At 41.9% G+C, this 18686-nt stretch overlaps 1 protein-coding gene across 2 annotated transcripts in view; it reads right to left on the reverse strand.

Annotated features, from left to right (window-relative positions):
* Nucleotides 1-18686, reverse strand: part of mul2 (mitochondrial E3 ubiquitin protein ligase 2) — a 43830-nt gene extending 25144 nt beyond the window's left edge. Inside the window, exons 1-3 of one of the 2 annotated variants that reach the window (XM_073041340.1) lie at nucleotides 18533-18686; nucleotides 12708-12859; nucleotides 296-383 (exon numbers count right to left, since the gene is read on the reverse strand). In XM_073041340.1, the coding sequence (XP_072897441.1) occupies nucleotides 296-383; nucleotides 12708-12824 (205 nt within the window). In that variant the 5' untranslated portion in view covers nucleotides 12825-12859; nucleotides 18533-18686. Of the gene's footprint in view, nucleotides 1-295; nucleotides 384-12707; nucleotides 12860-18375; nucleotides 18496-18532 lie in introns of those variants that run through there. The other variant, XM_073041341.1, reaches the window with a different exon arrangement.

The raw sequence follows: 18686 nt of genomic DNA on the forward strand, positions 1-18686 counted from the left end.
TGTCCTAGTGATTTTTTTTTGACAAAAATCAATCACAGCCTGACTTTGCCACAATGATTCATGGCCTATTTCTCCTTTATGTTAAAGAAGTGGAGGCTTTGGTTCTTAAACAGGTCACAGTAAGTAAAAAGACACCCGGATGGATTTTCATCTTGTTGCCACCAGGGTGTAGAAGTAACATTAAAGAAACTGCTTGCCATTCAGTTGATTAATACCTCAAGTCTCACATCAAGCAGCAAGAGGAAACAAATAAATAAAACCTCAACATTACAAACCAAAATAAAATTCCACTTACCTTCTATGACAGCATACTGCACACATTTTCCTGGAGTGGCATTAAGAAACTCCATTAACTCCTTGTTGATTTGAAATTGTGGGGCTTCCTAATATTAAACAAAGAAATAAATGATGTAGTGGGAAACCACTGGAACCAGAATGTGCTATTCAGCACATTGAGTTACATTTTGCTGCACTCTCACTTTAAGTCTAATGATACCAGATCTGTACACAATAGTACACGTGTGGTCTCAGTAAGAGTTACACTCTAAACAGCTACAGATATGAAAGTTAAAAAAAAAAATTATGCAGAACTAGAGATTGTTCAGAGATGTGAGGTCAGTGTTTCCCAATATTTTTAGCCTAATGCCCCTCAAAGCACTTTCATACTTGCCAACGACCCTCTTAGGCACAATATACCTTTCTGGCGCCCCCATAAAAACATGTCTACCATATGCCAACATGAGAAAAATGATCCTGCTTTAAATTTGTATTTGTCTTTAAACCTAGCTTACTCAGTACCCGTGTGCTGTACAGCAGCTTCAATATCATTGTGGTCCTTGAGGTTGATGGTTTTTAGCAAGAGTTGAAATATCTAGTTCAAGTTGTGACAGCAAAAGCCTTAAGTCCCCACTCATAACAATGTTCAAGCAGTTGTTTTTTTTTGTATGTGAGTATGTAGTTCTCTTTCAACAAGGTAAGAGGATGGAAATGCAATGAAGAGGAGTTTGGATCTTCTCCAAAGACCAAGAAACTTTGTATCACAGTGTAGCCACATATCACAAAAAGTCAACATTTCTGAAAAGCATTTTCCTTCTGAATTCTGAATGTTCCATTCTGAATTTTGACAATTTCTTTTTGCAAGCTTTCTTCCTGTTCTTCCACCTTGCAAAGAAATGGGTTAATTACCCAGTCTAGATTTTCCAGATTGTTCAAATCCTTGAATAGATTCTGAAAATCCTTCTTCAGTGACTGCAGGTGTAAGCAGTACTCTTGCAAATCACTGTCGGTGAAAGAGAGTGCCATACTTCTCATGCAGGGAAAGTGTATGAACATTTTCACCCAATGTTTTGCTTATCTATTTCCAATTTTCTGATAAAAGTGGACACTGCACTTTTTGCTTGGATTAAATTGAAATTCTCATCCTGCAGTTTCATATTTTGAACGATCATTTTGCCATGTCTTCACGTAGAAGTTCAAGCTTTTGTCGACTTTGAGCAAAATTTCAACCACAGGGTCAAAAAGAGTAAAGAAACATTTTAAGCAGCAGCCTTTAGACAGCCAATGCATTTCAAGCATTCATCATTATCTTGGCATAACTGGCAAAATATTCTGCTATTTAATGGATGAGCTTTAATTTTGTTGATAACAGATATTACAAGAGTCATGCTGGATAAAAGTCACTGGCTGAGGTTTTTGTCTGTGAGATGTCGACGATGCAAACAGACTTGGAATTACTTTTTTCATAAATGCCACTAAACCAGCATGGTGATCTGTCATATATGGTGCTCCATCTGTTGCACAAGAAATCATGTTCCTAATCGGAATACTTTTGTTCTCAATACATTTGAGCTCATCGTAGATTGATTCACAGTTGACTTTTTATCAAGAGAATTTCTTCATAAACTTATCCATTTTTGATAAATCGTATTTTTGTGCCATTAGCAATGCCTCGTTGTCTTACACATTTGAGACACAGTTGTATCTCAAATTCTGTTTTTTGTAGCTCTGTGCGTAGTTGATATTCAATGTTTTCACTCATTTCATCAATACAAGCTACAGGTTATTACTCACAGGAAATGATTTTAAAATACCAGTATCCATTTTGAGAACTCTTCTGAGCACTTCTGAAACAGTAGGCATTATTAATCTTCCACCAATTGTACGAAATTTTTCACATTTTGCTATCATTTTTGAAATGTTATAAGAAGCAATAAGACCACTATCAAAGTCATTTTTAGCTTTCATGGCCAATGACTCAAGTATACAACATTTTACAAATGCTCCTTTCATCTTCCAGAACTGAGCAATACCATAACTAGTCTTTTCAGGGTATCTTTTACAGAAGTGTTCTTGTAATCTTAATGGTTTCATGGCTTCATTAGACAGTACAGTATTACAAATAAGATGCATGGGGCATTGCTGATCTAATGGAATGGAATAAAACCATACTCCAGGTATGTAACATCGTATTGACGTACTTTCTGTAGTTTCTCTTTCTTAGCAGGATTAGAATTCAAGTCCTTCAGACTCATATTTATGAGTTGTACATATTTATATGTGCCGTACATATTTATCCTTCATTAATGGAGATAAATTAACACAGACTGGGAATGCAATATCAGATGTTGACAACAGTAGCCAGTTGACAAGGTCGGTCAGGTCTCACACATCAAGTTAGGATGGCACTTACCCCCTGAAGAATCTTGAATGCCCCCCCGATGACTTCCATTTCCCCAATGCGCCCTTCAGACACGTAACTGTCCCCGTTGGGTATCACTGCTTTAGGCCAATGGTTATTAAATGTGTTATTAATGAAACGCAATTAATGAAACGGGAGTTAGGAAAGAAGCTGAGAAGCAGGACCTCAAAGGTAGTAATTTTGGGATTACTTACTCTGCCATGCAACAGTGAGTATAGGAATAGAGTGAAGTGGAGAATTAATGTATGGCTGAGGGATTAGAGCAGAGGGCAGGGATTCAGATTTCTGGATCATTGGGACCTCTTCTGGGGCAGGTGTGACCTGTACAAAAAGGACGGGTTGCACTTGAAACCCAGGGAGACCAATATCCTGGCAGGGAGGTTTGCTAAGACTATTGAGTTTAAACTAGAATTGCTGGAGGGTGGGAAATGAACTGAAAAGATGGAGGAAAAGGCGGTTAGCTCACAAATAGAGAAAGCTTGGAGACAGTGTGAGAGGGAGGATAGGCAGGTGATAGAGAACCTGCTCAGACCAATGGTTTGAGATGTGTCTATTTTAATGCAAGGAGTATTTTGAACAAAACAGATGAGCTTAAATCGTGGATCAGCACCTGGAGCAATGATGTTGTGGCCATCACAGAGACTTAGATGGGTTAGGGACAGGATTGGTTACTTCGAGTCCAGGTTTCAGATGTTTCAGAAAGGACAGTAAGGGAGGCAAAAGAGGTAGGGGCGTGGCACTGTTGATCAGAGATAGCGTCACGGCTGCAGAAAAGGAGGAAGTCATGGAGGGATTGTCTACGGAGTCTCTGTGGGTGGAAGTTAGAAACAGGAAGGGATCAATAAATGTACTGGGTGTTTTTTATAGACCTCTTAATAGGAACAGGGACATCAAGGAGCAGATAGGGAGACAGATTCTGGAAAGGTGTAATAATAACAGGGTTGTAATAGCGGGAGATTTTAACTTCCCAAATATTGATTGGCACCTCCCTAGAGCAAGGGGTTTAGATGGGGTGGAGTTTGTTAGATGTGTTCAGGAAGGTTTCTTGACACAATATGTAGATAAGCCTACAAGAAGAGAGGCTGTACTTGATCTGGTACTGGGAAGTGAACCTGGTCAGGTGTCAGATCTCTCAGTGCATTTTGGAGATAGTGATCAGAATTCTATCTTCTATACCATTGCAATGGACAGGGATAGGAACAGTCAAGTTAGGAAAGTGTTTAATTGGAGTAAGGGGAAATTTAAGGCTATCAGGCAGGAACTTGGAAGCATAAATTGGGAACAGATGTCCTCAGGGAAATGTACAGAAGAAATGTGGCAAATGTTCAGGGGATATTTGTGTGGAGTTCTGCATATGTATGTTTCAATGAAACAGGGAAAGGATGATAGGGTAAAGGAACCATGGTGTACAAAGGCTGTTGTAAATCTAGTCAAGAAGAAAAGCTTAAGAAAGGTTCAAAAAACAAGGTAATGATAGCAATTTAGAAGCTTATAAAGCGAGCAGGAGAGAGCTTAAGAATAAAATTAGGAGAGCCTGAAGGGGCCATGAGAAGGCCTTGGCGGACAGGATTAAGGAAAACCCCAAGGCATTCTACAAGTATCTGACTAGCAAGAGGATAAGACGTGAGAGAATAGGACAAGTTAAGTGTGACAGTGGAAAAGTGTGTATGGAACCAGAGGAGATAGCAGAGGTACTTAATGAGTCCCTTGCCTCAGTATTTACTATGGAAAAGGATCTTAGCAATTGTAGGGATGACTTACAGCAGACTGAAAAGCTTGAGCATATAGACATTAAGAAAGAGGATGTGCTGGAGCTTTTGGAAAGCATCAAGTTGGACAAGTCACTGGGACCGAACGAGATGTACCCCTGGCTACTATGGGAGACGAAGGAGGAAATAGCTGAGCCTCTGGCAATGATCTTTGCAATGATTACAATGATTCTCATCAATGGAGAATGGGAGAGGTTCTGGAGGGATGCGGATGTTGTTCCTTTATTCAAGAAAGGGAGTAGAGATAGCCCAGGAAATTATAGACCAGTGAGTCTTACTTCAGTGGTTGGTAAGTTGATGGAGAAGATCCTGAGAGGCAGGATTTATGAACATTTGGAGAGGCATAATATGATTAGGAAAAGTCAGCATGGCTTTTTAAAAGGCAGGTTGTGCCTTATGAGCCTGATTGAATTTTTTGTGGATGTGACTAAACATATTGATGAAGGTAGAGCCATAGGTGTAGTGTATATGGATTTCAGCAAGGCATTTGATAAGGTACCCCATGCAAGGCTTATTGAAAAGCAAGGAGGCATGGGATTCAAGGGGATATTGCTTTGTGGATCCAGAATTGGCTTGCCCACAGAAGGCAAAGAGTGGTTGTAGATGGATCATATTCTGCATACTGGTCGGTGACCTGTAGTGTGCCTCAGGGATCTGTTCTGGGACCCCTACTCTTTGTGATTTTTATAAATGACTCGGATGAGAACGTGGAGGGATGGGTTAGTAAATTTGCTGATGACACAAAGGTTGGGGGTGTTATGGATAGTGTGGAGGGCTGTCAGAGGTCACAGCGGGACACTAATAAGATGCAAAACTGGGCTGAGAAGTGGCAGATGCAGTTCAACCCAGATAAGTGTGAGGTGATTCATTCTGGTAGGTCAAATATGATGGCAAAATATAGTAGTAATGATAAGACTCTCGGCAGTGTGGAGGATCAGAGGGATCTTGGGGCCAAAGTCCATAGGACACTCAAAGCTGCTGCGCAGGTTGACTCTGTGATTAAGAAGGCATACGGTGCATTGGCCTTCATCAATCGTGGGATTGAGTTTAGGAGCCGAGAGCTAATGTTGCAGCTATATAGGACCCTGGTCAGACCCCACTTGGAGTACTGTGCTCAGTTCTGGGCACCTCACTACAGTACGGATGTGGAAACCATAGAAAGAGTGTGGACGAGATTACAAGGATGTCACCTGGATTGGGGGCATGCCTTATGAAAATAGGTTTCTGTGAACATGGTCTTTTCTCCTTGGAGTGATGGAGGATGAGAACTGACCTGACAGAGGTGTATAAGATGATGAGAGGCATTGATCGTGTGGATTGTCAGAGGCTTTTTCCCATTGCTGAAATGGCTAGCACTAAACGGCACAGTTTTAAGGTGTTTGAAAGTAGGTACAGAGATGTCAGGGGTAAGTTTTTTTATGCAGAGAGTGGTGAGTGCGTGGAATGAGCTGCCGGTGACGGTGGTGGAGGCGGATGCGATAGGGTCTTTTAAGAGACTCCTGGATAGGCACATGGAGCTTAGAAAAATAGAGAGCTATGGGTAACCCTAGGTAATTTCTAAGGTAAGGACATTTTCGGCTTAGCTTTGTGGGCCGAAGGGCCTGTATTGTGCTGTCGGTTTTCTATGTTACTTCTCGTCTGTAGAACTGCATTGAAATTGAGTGATTCAGTTCACTTTACACATAGCACGTAACTTATACTCCTTACATAAACATAAAAATGAACTGCAATCATTATAACTGTTTTTCTCTTTGTTTTACCATCATGTCCTTATTAACTCCGGGGATCTCCCATCCATTGCCAGTAACCTCATAGTTCCCTTACACTGCACCTCCCGTTTCTACCTCCTACCCAGCATCAACAAATCTGCCTGTTCAAGTTGACCCATAGTTTCTGCTTGTTCCTACCCCAATGACTTGTATCTGCATACCTTGACTCTGTTTTATTCTCCTTGGTTCCGTCCCTTCCTACCTACATCTGTGACACTTCACATGCTCTGGATCCTTTCAATGACTTCAGTTCCTTGCTCCCGATCGTCTCGTTTTCACTATGGCCACCCAGTCGCTATACACTTCTATCCCTCATCAGTTGGGCTATAAAGCTCTATGCTTCTTTCTAGATAAGAGACCCAACCTGTACTCCTCCACAACCATTCTTCTCCATCTGTCGTAACTGATCTTCACTCTCAATAATTTCTCCTTCAGCTCCTCCCACTTCCTCCAAACCTAAGCTGCAGCCATGGGCACTTGCATAGCTCCCAGATATGCCGGCCTTTTTGTTGGCTATATGGACTAGTACATCTTCCAAGCCTACACTGGTATCACTCCCTAACTTTTCCTAAACTACATCAATGACTGCATTGGTGCTGCTTCCTGCATCCACACTGATCTTGTTGACTTCATCACCTTTACCTCCAACTTCCACCCTGCCCTCAAATTTAGCTGGTCCATTTCCAACACCTCCCCCCACTCCCCCCATTTCTCGATCTCCCTGTCCCTATCTCTGAAGGCAATTTATCTACTGACACCTTTTACAGATCCACTGCTTCTCACAGCTACCTGGACGAGACTTCTTCCCACTGTCATTTGTAAAAATGACAACCCCTTCTTCGCAGCATCTGCTCTCAGGATGAGGCTTTTCACTCCAGAACTAATGATATGTCCTCCTTCTTTAAAGAAATGGGTTTCCTTCCTCCACTATCAACACTGCCCTCACCCACATCTCTTGCATTTTGCACATGTCTGCCTTCACATCCTCCCGCCACCCTACCAGGGATAGGGTTCCTCATCCTCACCTACCACCCCAGCAGCCTCTGCGTCCAGCACATAAATTCTCCACAACTTCTGCCATCTCCAATGGGATCTCGCCACCAAGCACATCTTTCCCTTCCCCTCACTTTCCGGTTTTCCCAGGGATCGCTCCCTACGCGACTCCCTTGTCCATTCATTCCTCCACACTCATCTCTCTCCTGGCACTTATCCTTGCAAGTGGAACAAGTGCTCTAGTTGCCCCTACACCTCTTCCCTCACTATCATTCAGGACCCCAGACAGTCCTACCAGGTGAGGTGACACTTCACCTGTGCGTCTGTTGGGGTCATCTACTGCATCCGATGCTCTCAATGAGGTCTCCTGTATATCAGAGACTTGACATAGATTGGGAGACGAATCTATCCAGAAAAAGCAGCATCTCCCTGTGACCACCCACTTCAATTCTACTTCCCATTCCGCTAAGTCAGACCACGACCTCCTCTACTGCCATGATGAGGCCACACTCAGATTGGAGGAACAACACGTTATATTCTGACCTGATGGCATGCACATCGGTTTCTTGAACTTCTAGTAATTGCCCCACCCCCCCTTCAGCATTCCCATTCACATTTTCCTCTCTCTCCTCATCTCCTTCCCTGCCCATTACCTCCTTCTGGTGCTCCTCCCCCTTCCCTTTCCTCCATGGCTTTCTACCCTCTATCAGATTCCACCTTCTGCAGCACTATCTCTTTCAGCTATCAGCTTCCCAGCTCTTTATTTCACCCCTCCTTCTCTCCCAGGTTCACCTATCACCTACCACCTTGTACTTATTCCTCCCCTCCCAACTTCTTGCTCTAACTTCTCATCTTTTTTTCCAGTTCTGATGAAGGGTCTCAGCCTGAAAAGCAGATTGTTTACTCTTTTCCATAGATGCTGCCTGGCCTGCTGAGTTCCTCCAGCATTTTATGTGTGTTGCTTTCTCTTTTTTTACTGGTCTCTCACTCTCTTTGTATAAAAAAAATTGCTAACATTGTAAATGCTTTTCTCTCTGCCTTTAGAAGTCCCTCTTTGTTTTCCTTTGTTTCACCAATTCTTTTTTTTTTAAAGAACAGTCTTATTTTGTAAAATGTTTACAACATTAAAACTCCTTTTTAGAAAAACACTAAATCTAATGGAGGTTGGGGTAGACTACCTAAACACTCCAGCAAAGTGAGTGGATTATTCTGCCTCTTTAGTCACTTACCCTAAGCTATTAGGCTATGGAGTTTATCTCTGTGCTGGGACAGGTAAACAACCTGATCTGGTGTAGGTTCCTGGAAATGTCGGAGGGGATGGAGATTCTTAAACAGGTGCATCCACCTCAGGTAAGTGGTCCTCATCATAAGGATCAGGCCACTCTATTTCTATCGTTACCTTTCCTAGACTTTGAAGGCACACAAGCACATACCTGTTCCACCTAATGGATGTTCTGGTCACTAAGGATTGTGGTGTATGCTGTTGGACTATTGTTCCTTTGGTCAAATGATCTGAAATCCAAACAGCTTCACCACTCCTGAGCAGCGACAAAGAATTTGTTCTGTGTCTGAGATCACACTGTGTTGTCTCAAAATTTCTCACTTTGTCTAAGTCCGCTAAGTGAGGTTGGAGAAGGGAAAGAAGAACGGGCAGGTTTGTTCTCAGTCTCTGCCCATTGACAGCTCTGGACTGTAACCATTCACAAGAGGAGCGGAGTGATAAGCTAACAGTGTTTTGTAGTGGTCTTTTGCCTTCAGTAGGGCAAACTGAACAGTTTGCACTGCTCTTTCAGCTTCTCCATTTCCTGTGGGGACTGTGGAGCGCTTGTCTGGTGTTTCAACTCACAGTCCCCAGCAAAGGCTTTGTATTCTGAGCAGCTGAATTGTGGGCCATTGTCTGACACAAGCGTCTCTGGTGTTCCATGGTGAGTGAATAACTGCTGTATAACTGCTGCTGAGGATGTAGAGGACAGCTTGGACACCTCAACGTTCCATGAGTAGTAATCCACAGTGAGGAGATATTTGTCTCTTTCCAGCTGGAAAATGTCTGTGCCTGCAATTTGCCACGGAAGGTCTGGGAATTCTGTGGGACAGACGGGTTCAGCATGATTTTTGTGTAGTTTTCTGCTTGCTTCACATTGCTTTATAGAATCTCCCAGCTGTGTGCACAGACCAGGCCATCACATGGACTGCCTTGCTTTTAGGTAACATTTTCTGATGACTGGATGTCCTTGGTGGACTTGGCTGGTGATTTTGACATGCATAGAAGCAGTAACGATGAGTCTGGAACCCAAACTATTAAGAATGGTGAATGTGGCTCTTTCAAGTCAGTAAGGTCTGAGTTCCTGAGCTCCTTTTGGAACAGCTGGTCATCCATGTTCACAGTACTGCATAACCTTGCTGCAGATTTGGTTGGTTTTCAACTCAGCACGAATTTTGTCCAGTTTACTCTCTGATGCAGGAAAGCTTTCATGTATCTGAGTTAAGTAGATGTTAGTATCTTCCATGAGGGCAGAGTCAACTTCCATCCACTCACTTTTGCATGGCATCCTTGACAGAGTGTCCGGGGTTGTGAAAGATTTGCCTGGGACATGTTTAATGTCACAACAGTATCGCATTAGCCTCATTCTGAATCTCTGCAGACGTGGAGGTAACTCATTCAAGTGTTTTGAACTGAGGAGGCTGACAAGGGGCTTGTGGTCTGTTTCAAGTCAGAATTTAGTGCATATCAAGTAGCAGTGGAGGCCTTCACAAGCCCACATGAGAGCCAGCATCTCCTTTTCGATTTGGGCATAATATTGTTTAATAGGGGTCAGTGCTCTTGGTGCATATGCCACCGGTTTCCATACACCACTGTGTCTTTCATGAGTACTCCCAGCGAGGCCAAAGGAAGACACATCTGCTGAGACCTTGGTTGCTTTGTTTGTATCAAAGAATGCCAGTGATGGCCGAGAGATAAGCTCTGCTTTAAGTGATAAGAATGACTTCTCCTGTGGTGTGTCCCAGGTCAAATAGTTCTCTGAGAGAGGAGTGGCTTTGCCTTCTCTGCCTAATCTGAAATTAACTTTCCCAGCTGGTTTACCATGCCAAGGAAACTGCAAATCTCTGACACATTCATAGGTTGTGCCATGTTCTGAACTCCTGCCAGTGTAAACTTTTTACCTGCTCTTTGTTTAACTCGTCTGTTTTGTTTGAGCTGAGCCCTACTGTCCCTTCTTTCTGTAGTCTTTCTGACTGCATCTTGTTTCCTCCCATATATCTGTTTGCTTTCCTGTGAATTGGTCTTTGAATTTGTCCTGCACTGTTTTGTACTCCTAGTGGCAATATTTAAATTAACATTAAACCAAATCAATACTTTACACAGACAACGCAGAACATAGAACACAGTACTGGTCCTTCAGCCCTCAATGTTATGCTGATAAATATAAACCTACTTCATGATCAATCTAACATTTTCCTCCTACACAGCCCATAATCCTCCATTTTTCTTATGTGTATGTACTTATATAAGAGTCTTTTAAGTACATTTGTCAATCCTAATCTACCCATTATTTCATCTGCTTTGTCCTCCATGTAGTATATCAGTGTACTTATTTGACGTTCTTCTGAAGCCTGAGTGAGATTGCTTGCAACCTTAAATCTCTCAAGTGTCTGAGTCATCTCTTAAACACCCCTGATTTAGAGAAATCGAGTGTGTCTGAGGTCTTTATTAGGTACATAGATGCAGGTATAGCAGGTATTTGCTCCATTTTCCTGTTGGTTTGTTTATTGATTATTTTATTTCTTTGAACTACAAAAGTCTTCTCTTCTCTCCCCGAGAGTTTGACTGACTTCCCCGTTGTGTCTGTGTCACTGTGGACTTCCCAAGGCTAGATGCCCACAGATTATGACAACGTATCCACTTTTGGGTTTAGGTCAAAGGTGTTGCCTAGCAACAATGGCCAGCTCTCGGCTCATGCTCATGGTGCATACATTTAGCAACTAGCATAAGCAGCATAATTGATAAGTCTCTGGATATTCTGATTTACGTGAACAAGAACCATCTCACTGTAATTTTGTCTTGTTGGGGACCTCACTTGGTCTATAGCACCAAGTCATCCACTTCTGATACCACGTTGTGTTTGATATTGAAGGACAGTGCAGAGCACATGAATACGCCAGCCTTGCAGAATATTCAACTAAACTTTATTGATAATCCAGCTTGTGAGCTCCTCCCATGTGGGAGTGGCTAACTGAGTGACATAGGAAGAACACTACACTACTAACCCATAGCCGAGCTGTAATAGTGTCGTGCTAACCATTGGAGTTCGCAGTACAATCCTGTCATCCTGTCAGGAATTCCAAAGTCCTCCCCATGAAATACACGCTCTTCCTCTGGGTGCTCCGGTTTCCTCCCACAGTCCAAAGGCACACTGGTTAGTAGGTTAGTTGGTTATTGTAAATTGTCCAGTGATTAGGTTAGGGTTACATTGGGAATTGCTGGCGGCGCAGTACTAAAGGCCAGAAGGGCCTATTCTGCGTTGTATCTCTAAATAAAAATAAATAAACCATAGCATGTTGTCTTCTCCATTTACCCAATATACCAAAGCTTAATATAATTTAAAAAGTTGTATCAATCTTTGTTAGTATTTAAGATGCAATATTCAGTTACTTAGAGTAAATTAAAATACCTTGCAAAGGAACCCTCAAGAAATTAAGGTTCAAAATTAGGTATCACTTTCATAAGCACTGCCTTTCCACAAGAACACTGTACCCATGACAGCTCATTGGTCACCATCTCAGTTTCTAAGACTCAATTATTTTCAGCATTTAACAGGCCACGCAAGGTTCCAAGTAAATTTATTATCAAAGTGCATATATGTCATCATATACAGTCCTGAGATTCATTTCCTTCTGAACATTAACAGTAATTACAAAGTAACACAGTAAAATTAATTAACACTACACACAAGATGGACAAACAACCAATGAGCAAAAAGACAGCAAACTGTGCAAATACAAAAAAAGTAATAATAACAATAAATAAGTAATAAGTATCAAAATCATGAGATGAAGAGTCCTTGAAAGTTGAAAGCCCATAGGTTGTGGGAACATTTCAGTGTGGGGTGAGTGAAGTTACACCCTCTTGTTGAAAAGCCTCATGGTTGAAGGGTAATAAGTGTTCCTGAACCTGGTTGCGTCGACCTTGAGGTTCCTGTTCCTCCTTCCTGATGGCAGCAGCAAGAAGAGGGCATGGCCTGGATGGTGGGGCCCTTGATGATGGATCCTGCTTTCCTGCGACAGTACTTCATGTTGATGTGCTCAAAGTGCAAAAAGGGACTGCGGCTCAAGTGGTATGCTTAAGAGTTATTCAGGAAAATGTTTTTAGTCACATTTGTATTACAACCAGTTCTGACTTCTTGAAAGCAAATCACTTAAGAGTTTGTTGTAATGAGAATGGAGATGCTGAGGAAATAATGGGAATAAAATGCATCTTACCTTCAGCACTTTCACTGTTGTTCTTTTCCTTCTGTACAAGTAGTAAAACAACCCAGAAAATGCAAAGCTTGACCCCAAGCAGATTAGCTCGATGGAGGACACTGGAATCCTGTCCATGTTGTAGCTTGCAGGTATGGTGAGGCAATGTCCAACTTCAAAAACACAGAAAAGAGAAGGCTTAAGCAAGCTGAAAAGCAGTTTTTGTTTTGTTCTTCTGATGGCAGGGCTGCACGTGTTGATCAGCTCTGGTTACCCAGGATATATGACACTCGCTGTTATCATTGAGCTGCTGTTGCCATAATGGTGAGGGGGAACAAACCCTACATTAATTAAACAAAAATAATAATTAAAAAGCGACTATGTCCTAATCTGGATGCGCTCACAGCATCCTAGGGGTCAGGAGATGTAGCAAGAGGAGCTGTAATATGCCCCATAGCTTGCACATATACTATATTCAGTGGTGATCCCTGAAGGACACCGTTTAATATAGCAACTAATTCTAAAATATTAACAGGATTAAATTTCAAAGACATTTTAAACACTGAAGCAAAGGTTAAAGATTGTACTAAATGAAGAGAGGATTTATATAAGCAACTTGCTTAGGGTTTAGGTGAAAGTATTCAAAAATCAGATCTACAAACCAAAATTGGACAGGTTACTAAGATATAGCAGATGTTACCAAGAAGGATGAAGGACCATAATGGAATTTGAAAACAATTTTAAAGATATGCCAGTAGCAGAATTGGGAGATAATTTAGATTAGTGGAAACAGGGCTGGTCACACATTCAGTTTCACCACTCCTGTTCTATTTCCTCTCTTTTGCTCTAGTTTTCCTTCCTTGCATCACCTCTAACTTTGCTATAGCAGTTAGCTTAATTGCTTTACAGAACTAGTGGTCACCAATCAAGATTCAATTTTCACCACTGTCTGTAAGCAGTTTGTACGTTCTCCCTGACACTGTGCGGATTTCCACACGGTGCTCTGGCTTCCTTTCAAAGACATATGGCTTGGGGGGGCCTGATAGAGGTATTTAAAATCATGAGGGGGATAGATAGAGTTGATGTGGATAGGCTTTTTCCATTGAGTAGGGGAGATTCAAACAAGAGGACATGAGTTGAGAGTTAGGGGGCAAAAGTTTAGGGGTAACACGAGGGGGAATTTCTTTACTCAGAGAGTGGTAGCTGTGTGGAACGAGCTTCCAGTAGAAGTGGTAGAGGCAGGTACGGTATTGTCATTTAAAGTAAAATTGGATAGGTATATGGACAGGAAAGGAATGGAGGGTTATGGGCTGAGTGCGGGTCAGTGGGACTAGGTGAGAGTAAGCGTTCGGCATGGACTAGAAGGGCCGACATGACCTGTGTCCATGCTGTAATTGTTATATGGTTAGGGTTAGTAGATTGTGGGCATACTATGTCAGCACGACGACTCTTGCGGACTGCCCAGCACAATCCTCGCTGAGTTGACACAAAACTATATACTTCACTGTATGTTTTGATGTGCTTGTGACAAATAAAACTAATCTTTACCTTTAAGTACTTCCAGCATTTAGTTTTATTTCAAAATTTCGAAACCTTACTTTGAGTAATGAAAGGATGGTGGAAATTAGTACACAGACCGAGCTTTGGAAAGAACTCAAATTTACAGTGAGGACACTTGCATAGTTAAATCTAGAGATGGTAAAGACTTTGATCACAGTTTCATCAGAAGAGCAGGAGTGGGAAATAAGATGATACAAAGGTATCAAATATGACACTGTGAACGTGGAAAGATGCAAATTACAAAAATTATATGGTTTGGAAAATTTTCCACAGGGTCTTATAGATGAGCTGGATGCAAACTATATTGCTTTATCTTAAACAAAAGCTAAAATAAAGGAAGAGGTGGCTGGCAATGGAGTTTATAGCATCTAGTAAGTTCCTTACACAGAGAGATGTGGGTGGTGTTAGAGGCAGATACACTAGGAGCATTTAAGACAGGCACATGGATGAAAGAAAAATGGAGGGTTATATAGGAGAAAAGGGTTAGAATGATCTTAGATAGGTTAAAAGGTTGGCACAATATCGTGGCTGAAGAGCCTGCACTGTGCTATAATGTTCAATTTTCTGTGGATCAGCAAGCAGTTGATAATGAGAACGTCAATAACAAATGCTTGGAATTCTATGATAATGATGCAGGAATGGACAGAAGCTACTGACATCAATTCTCTAGCTAAAGTTTGGAAGGAATAGAAGCATAGAAATACAATGCCCACCAGATCAGTAACATCTAACTTTTCCCTGTTCTGAAGAACGGTTATTGACCTGAAACGGTGATGTAGCCTCGGTTTCTTAATAGTCCTTGTGCTTTCCAATTATACTCAGAATTCTGTGGCAAGTTTAATAAACAATTGGAAAAGTCTGCAAGTAACTTACACCAACGTGAAGGCCACAATAATGTCTTTTTAGCTCAACAGATTTTTAGCTTTTTCATAAAGTATCTGTTGCTCATCTGAAATTACTGCATCAACTACCCATAACAGCAAGAGTCACTTCCCTATGACTTTGAAAATAAATTTCCACCAAGTACTGTGGGCTGTGAACACAATAGGAAGTAAAATTCATGCTGCATCACAAGTCTCACCAGAGGCTTGCAGCCTGTACTGCAGAGCAGGTTGATGATGAGCCTGTAACAATTCCTTTATCACATAGCTCACCCTTTCAAAATCAAAAAATAACAAAATATACCGTAATTAAGAAAGAGGTATTTTTTCAATTATGTGTGGAGAAATTGGGGCTGTACTCCTGGGAGCAGAGACAGTAAAGTGAAGACTTGACAGAGGCTGAAATAGTTACAAACCATTGGGATCTCTCCTGGGGAAGGTACGACCTGTACAAAAGGCATGGGCTATGCTTGAACCCGAGGGGGGCCAATATCCTTGCATGGAGCGTTGTTTGGAAGGTTTTAAACTAATTTGGCAGGGGCATGGGAACCAACTTGATGAGGCTGATGATGGGGCAGTTGGTATACAAACGGAGGCAGTGTGCAGTGAAACTGATAGCAAGGAAAAGCTGATGAAAGTCCAAAATTGCAAACAATGGGATGAGTTGCAATGTAAAGGAGGGACAAAATCCAAAAGGGTAATAAACACAGGACTTAAGGTGTTAGATTTGAATGCATGCAGTATAAGGAATAAGGTAGATGAACTTGCAGTACGGTTACAGACTGGCACGTATGATGTCATGGGCATCACTGAATCATGGCTGAAAAAAGATTAAAGCTTATCACATTGTATCAAAAGGCCAAAGAAGTAGTATTCTAAAGGCAGGATGACACAACTGTGGCTGACAAGTCAAAGCCAACATAAAAGCCAGAGAGGGGACATAATGGAGCGAACATTAGTGGGGAGCTGGAGCATTGGGAAGCTTTTAAAAACGGAAGGCAACTAAAAAAGTCACAAAGAAGGAAAAGATGGAATATGAAGGTAAGCTAGCCAATAACATTAAAGAGGATAACAAAAGTTTCTTCAGATATATAAAGTGTAAAAGAGGTGAGAGCAGATATTGGACCACTGGGAAATGAAGCTGGAAAGGCAGGAAATGGAAGGATGAACTGAATAAGTATTTTGCATCAGTCTTCACTGTTGAAGACAATGGCAGTACGCCAGAAGTTCGGATGTGCCTGGGGGCAGAAGTGAGTGAAGTTGCCATTTCTAGGGAGAAAATGCTTGGGTAACTTGAAGGCCTGAAGTTAGATAAATCATCTAGACCAGATGGTCTATATTCCAGGGCTCTGAAAGAGTTGGAGGCATTAGTTATGATCTTTCAAGAATCAATAGATTCTGGAATGGTTCTGGAGGACTGGAAAATTGCACATGTCACTCCACTCTTCAAGAAGGGAGACAGGCAGGAGAAAGGAAACTATAGGCCAGTTATTCTGACCTCAATGGTTGGAAAGATGTTGGGAGTTGATTGTTAAGAATATGATTTTGGGGTACATGGAGGCATATAATAAAATAGGCCAAAGTCAGCATTGTTTACTTCAGGAAAATACTTGCTCGGGAGAGCACGTGCAGAGTCACCAGTTACCAGCGCCATCTTAAAATACCTGACAAATCTGTTGGAATTCTTTGAAGAAATAACAAGCAGGACAAAGGAAAATTGGTGGATGTTTTCAGAAGGCCTTTGACAAGGTGCTATGCAAAGCTGCTTAGCAAGTTAAGAGTCCATGGTGTTACAGGAAAGATAATAACAAGGACAAAGTATTGGCTAATTGGCAGGAGGCAAAGATTGAGAATAAAGGGAGCCTTTTCTGTTTGGCTGCCAGTGACTAGTGGTGTACAAACAGGGGTCTGTGTAGAGACTACTTTTTACAGTATATGTCTAAGATCTGGATGACAGAATTGATGGCTTTGTGGCCAAGTTTGTGGCTGATTCAAAGATAGGTGGAGGGGCAAGTAGTGTTAAGGAAGGAGAGAGACTACAGAAGGACTTACACAGAAATGGAGAATTGGCAAAGAACATGCAGATGGAACATAGTGCTGGTTAGTTTATGTTCTTGCACTTTGGTAGGAGAAATAGAAGCATAGTATATTTCCTAAATGGAGAGAAGATTCAAAAATCTGAGGTGCAAAGGGACTTCGGAATCCTTGTGCAGGATTCCCCAAAAGTTAATTTGCAGGATGAGACAGTGGTGAGGAAGACAAATGCAATGATTGCATTTGTTTTGTGAAGACTAGAATATAAAAGCAAGGATGGAATGGTGAGGCTTTATAAGTCTTCACCTAGAGTATTGAGAGCAGATTAGGGCCCCTTATCTAAGAACGGATGTGCTGACATTGAAGAGGGATCAGGAAAATGATTCCGGGATTGAAAGGCTTATCATATGGGGAGCTTTTGATGCCTCTGGGTCTCTACTCACTGGAATTTGTAAGAATGAGGGGGAAATTTCAATGATACCTATCAAATATTGAAAGGCCTTGAGAAAACAGATTTGGAAAGTACCTCTTCTATGATGGGGAAGTGTAGGACCAGTGGACACAGTCCAAGAATGGAGAGAACTCCGTTTAGAACGGAGATAAGGAGGAATCTCTATAGCCAAAGAATGGTGAATCTGTGAAATTCTTTGCCACAGGCGACTGTGGAGGCCAAGTCATGTGATACATTTAAGGCAGAGGCTAATAGATTGTCGATTAATCAGGGCATGAAGGGATACGGGGAGAAGGCAGGTGATTGAGGTTGAGAAGAAAATGGATCATCCATGACGAAATGACAGAGCAGACTCGATGGGCCGAATGGCCTAATTCTGCTCCTATTTCATATGGTTTGATCAAATCTGAAATGAGCAACAAAAGCAAAAGAAACATTTCTGCTTACACAGGATTATTATGACAGCCAAAAATGTAGTGGGTGTACAGTTCACGCCAAGCTTAAAAAAAAGAGAACTATAGTAAAATAAAAATGAAACACTTCTACGACACCGTTAGTGATGTAGATAATTGAAACAACATTCTCCTTAGTAAATTATGGAATGGAGCATCAAAAAGTATATCAGCTTTCTATCAGTACGCCCTCACATACTGCAAACCATCCCTCTATAGAACTTAGCTATTCGCAGTCAGCCCTTTTTCCTCCTGCAACCGCTACGCAACCGTCCACTCCGCGAGTTCCAAGCAGGAATATCACAGTTTACCCTTTGCAGCCTCTATAACGCCTTGTACCACGAACCTCGGCCCTTGAACAAGGACAAAACCCCGAGGCCCTTCACGCAAACATCCCTTCCTGACCCCAAGCTGGCCTCGAGCTCTTCCTGTACCCAAAGGTCAGGTTGCCCAGGTAACGCCGCAAACCTCAATTCAATTCTTTGTCTGTGGGAAGGCTGATCATTCTTTCTCCTCCAGCTCTTTCTTCTCTCTGATGAGCGAACAGCGAACCCCAGCACCAGGACATGCAACCAGTTTGTACGCACAAAGTTTATCCATCACAATTGCAGCAATCCGCCGC

This window comes from Hemitrygon akajei, chromosome 3 (assembly GCF_048418815.1).
Source record: "Hemitrygon akajei chromosome 3, sHemAka1.3, whole genome shotgun sequence".
Lineage (NCBI taxonomy): Eukaryota > Metazoa > Chordata > Chondrichthyes > Myliobatiformes > Dasyatidae > Hemitrygon > Hemitrygon akajei.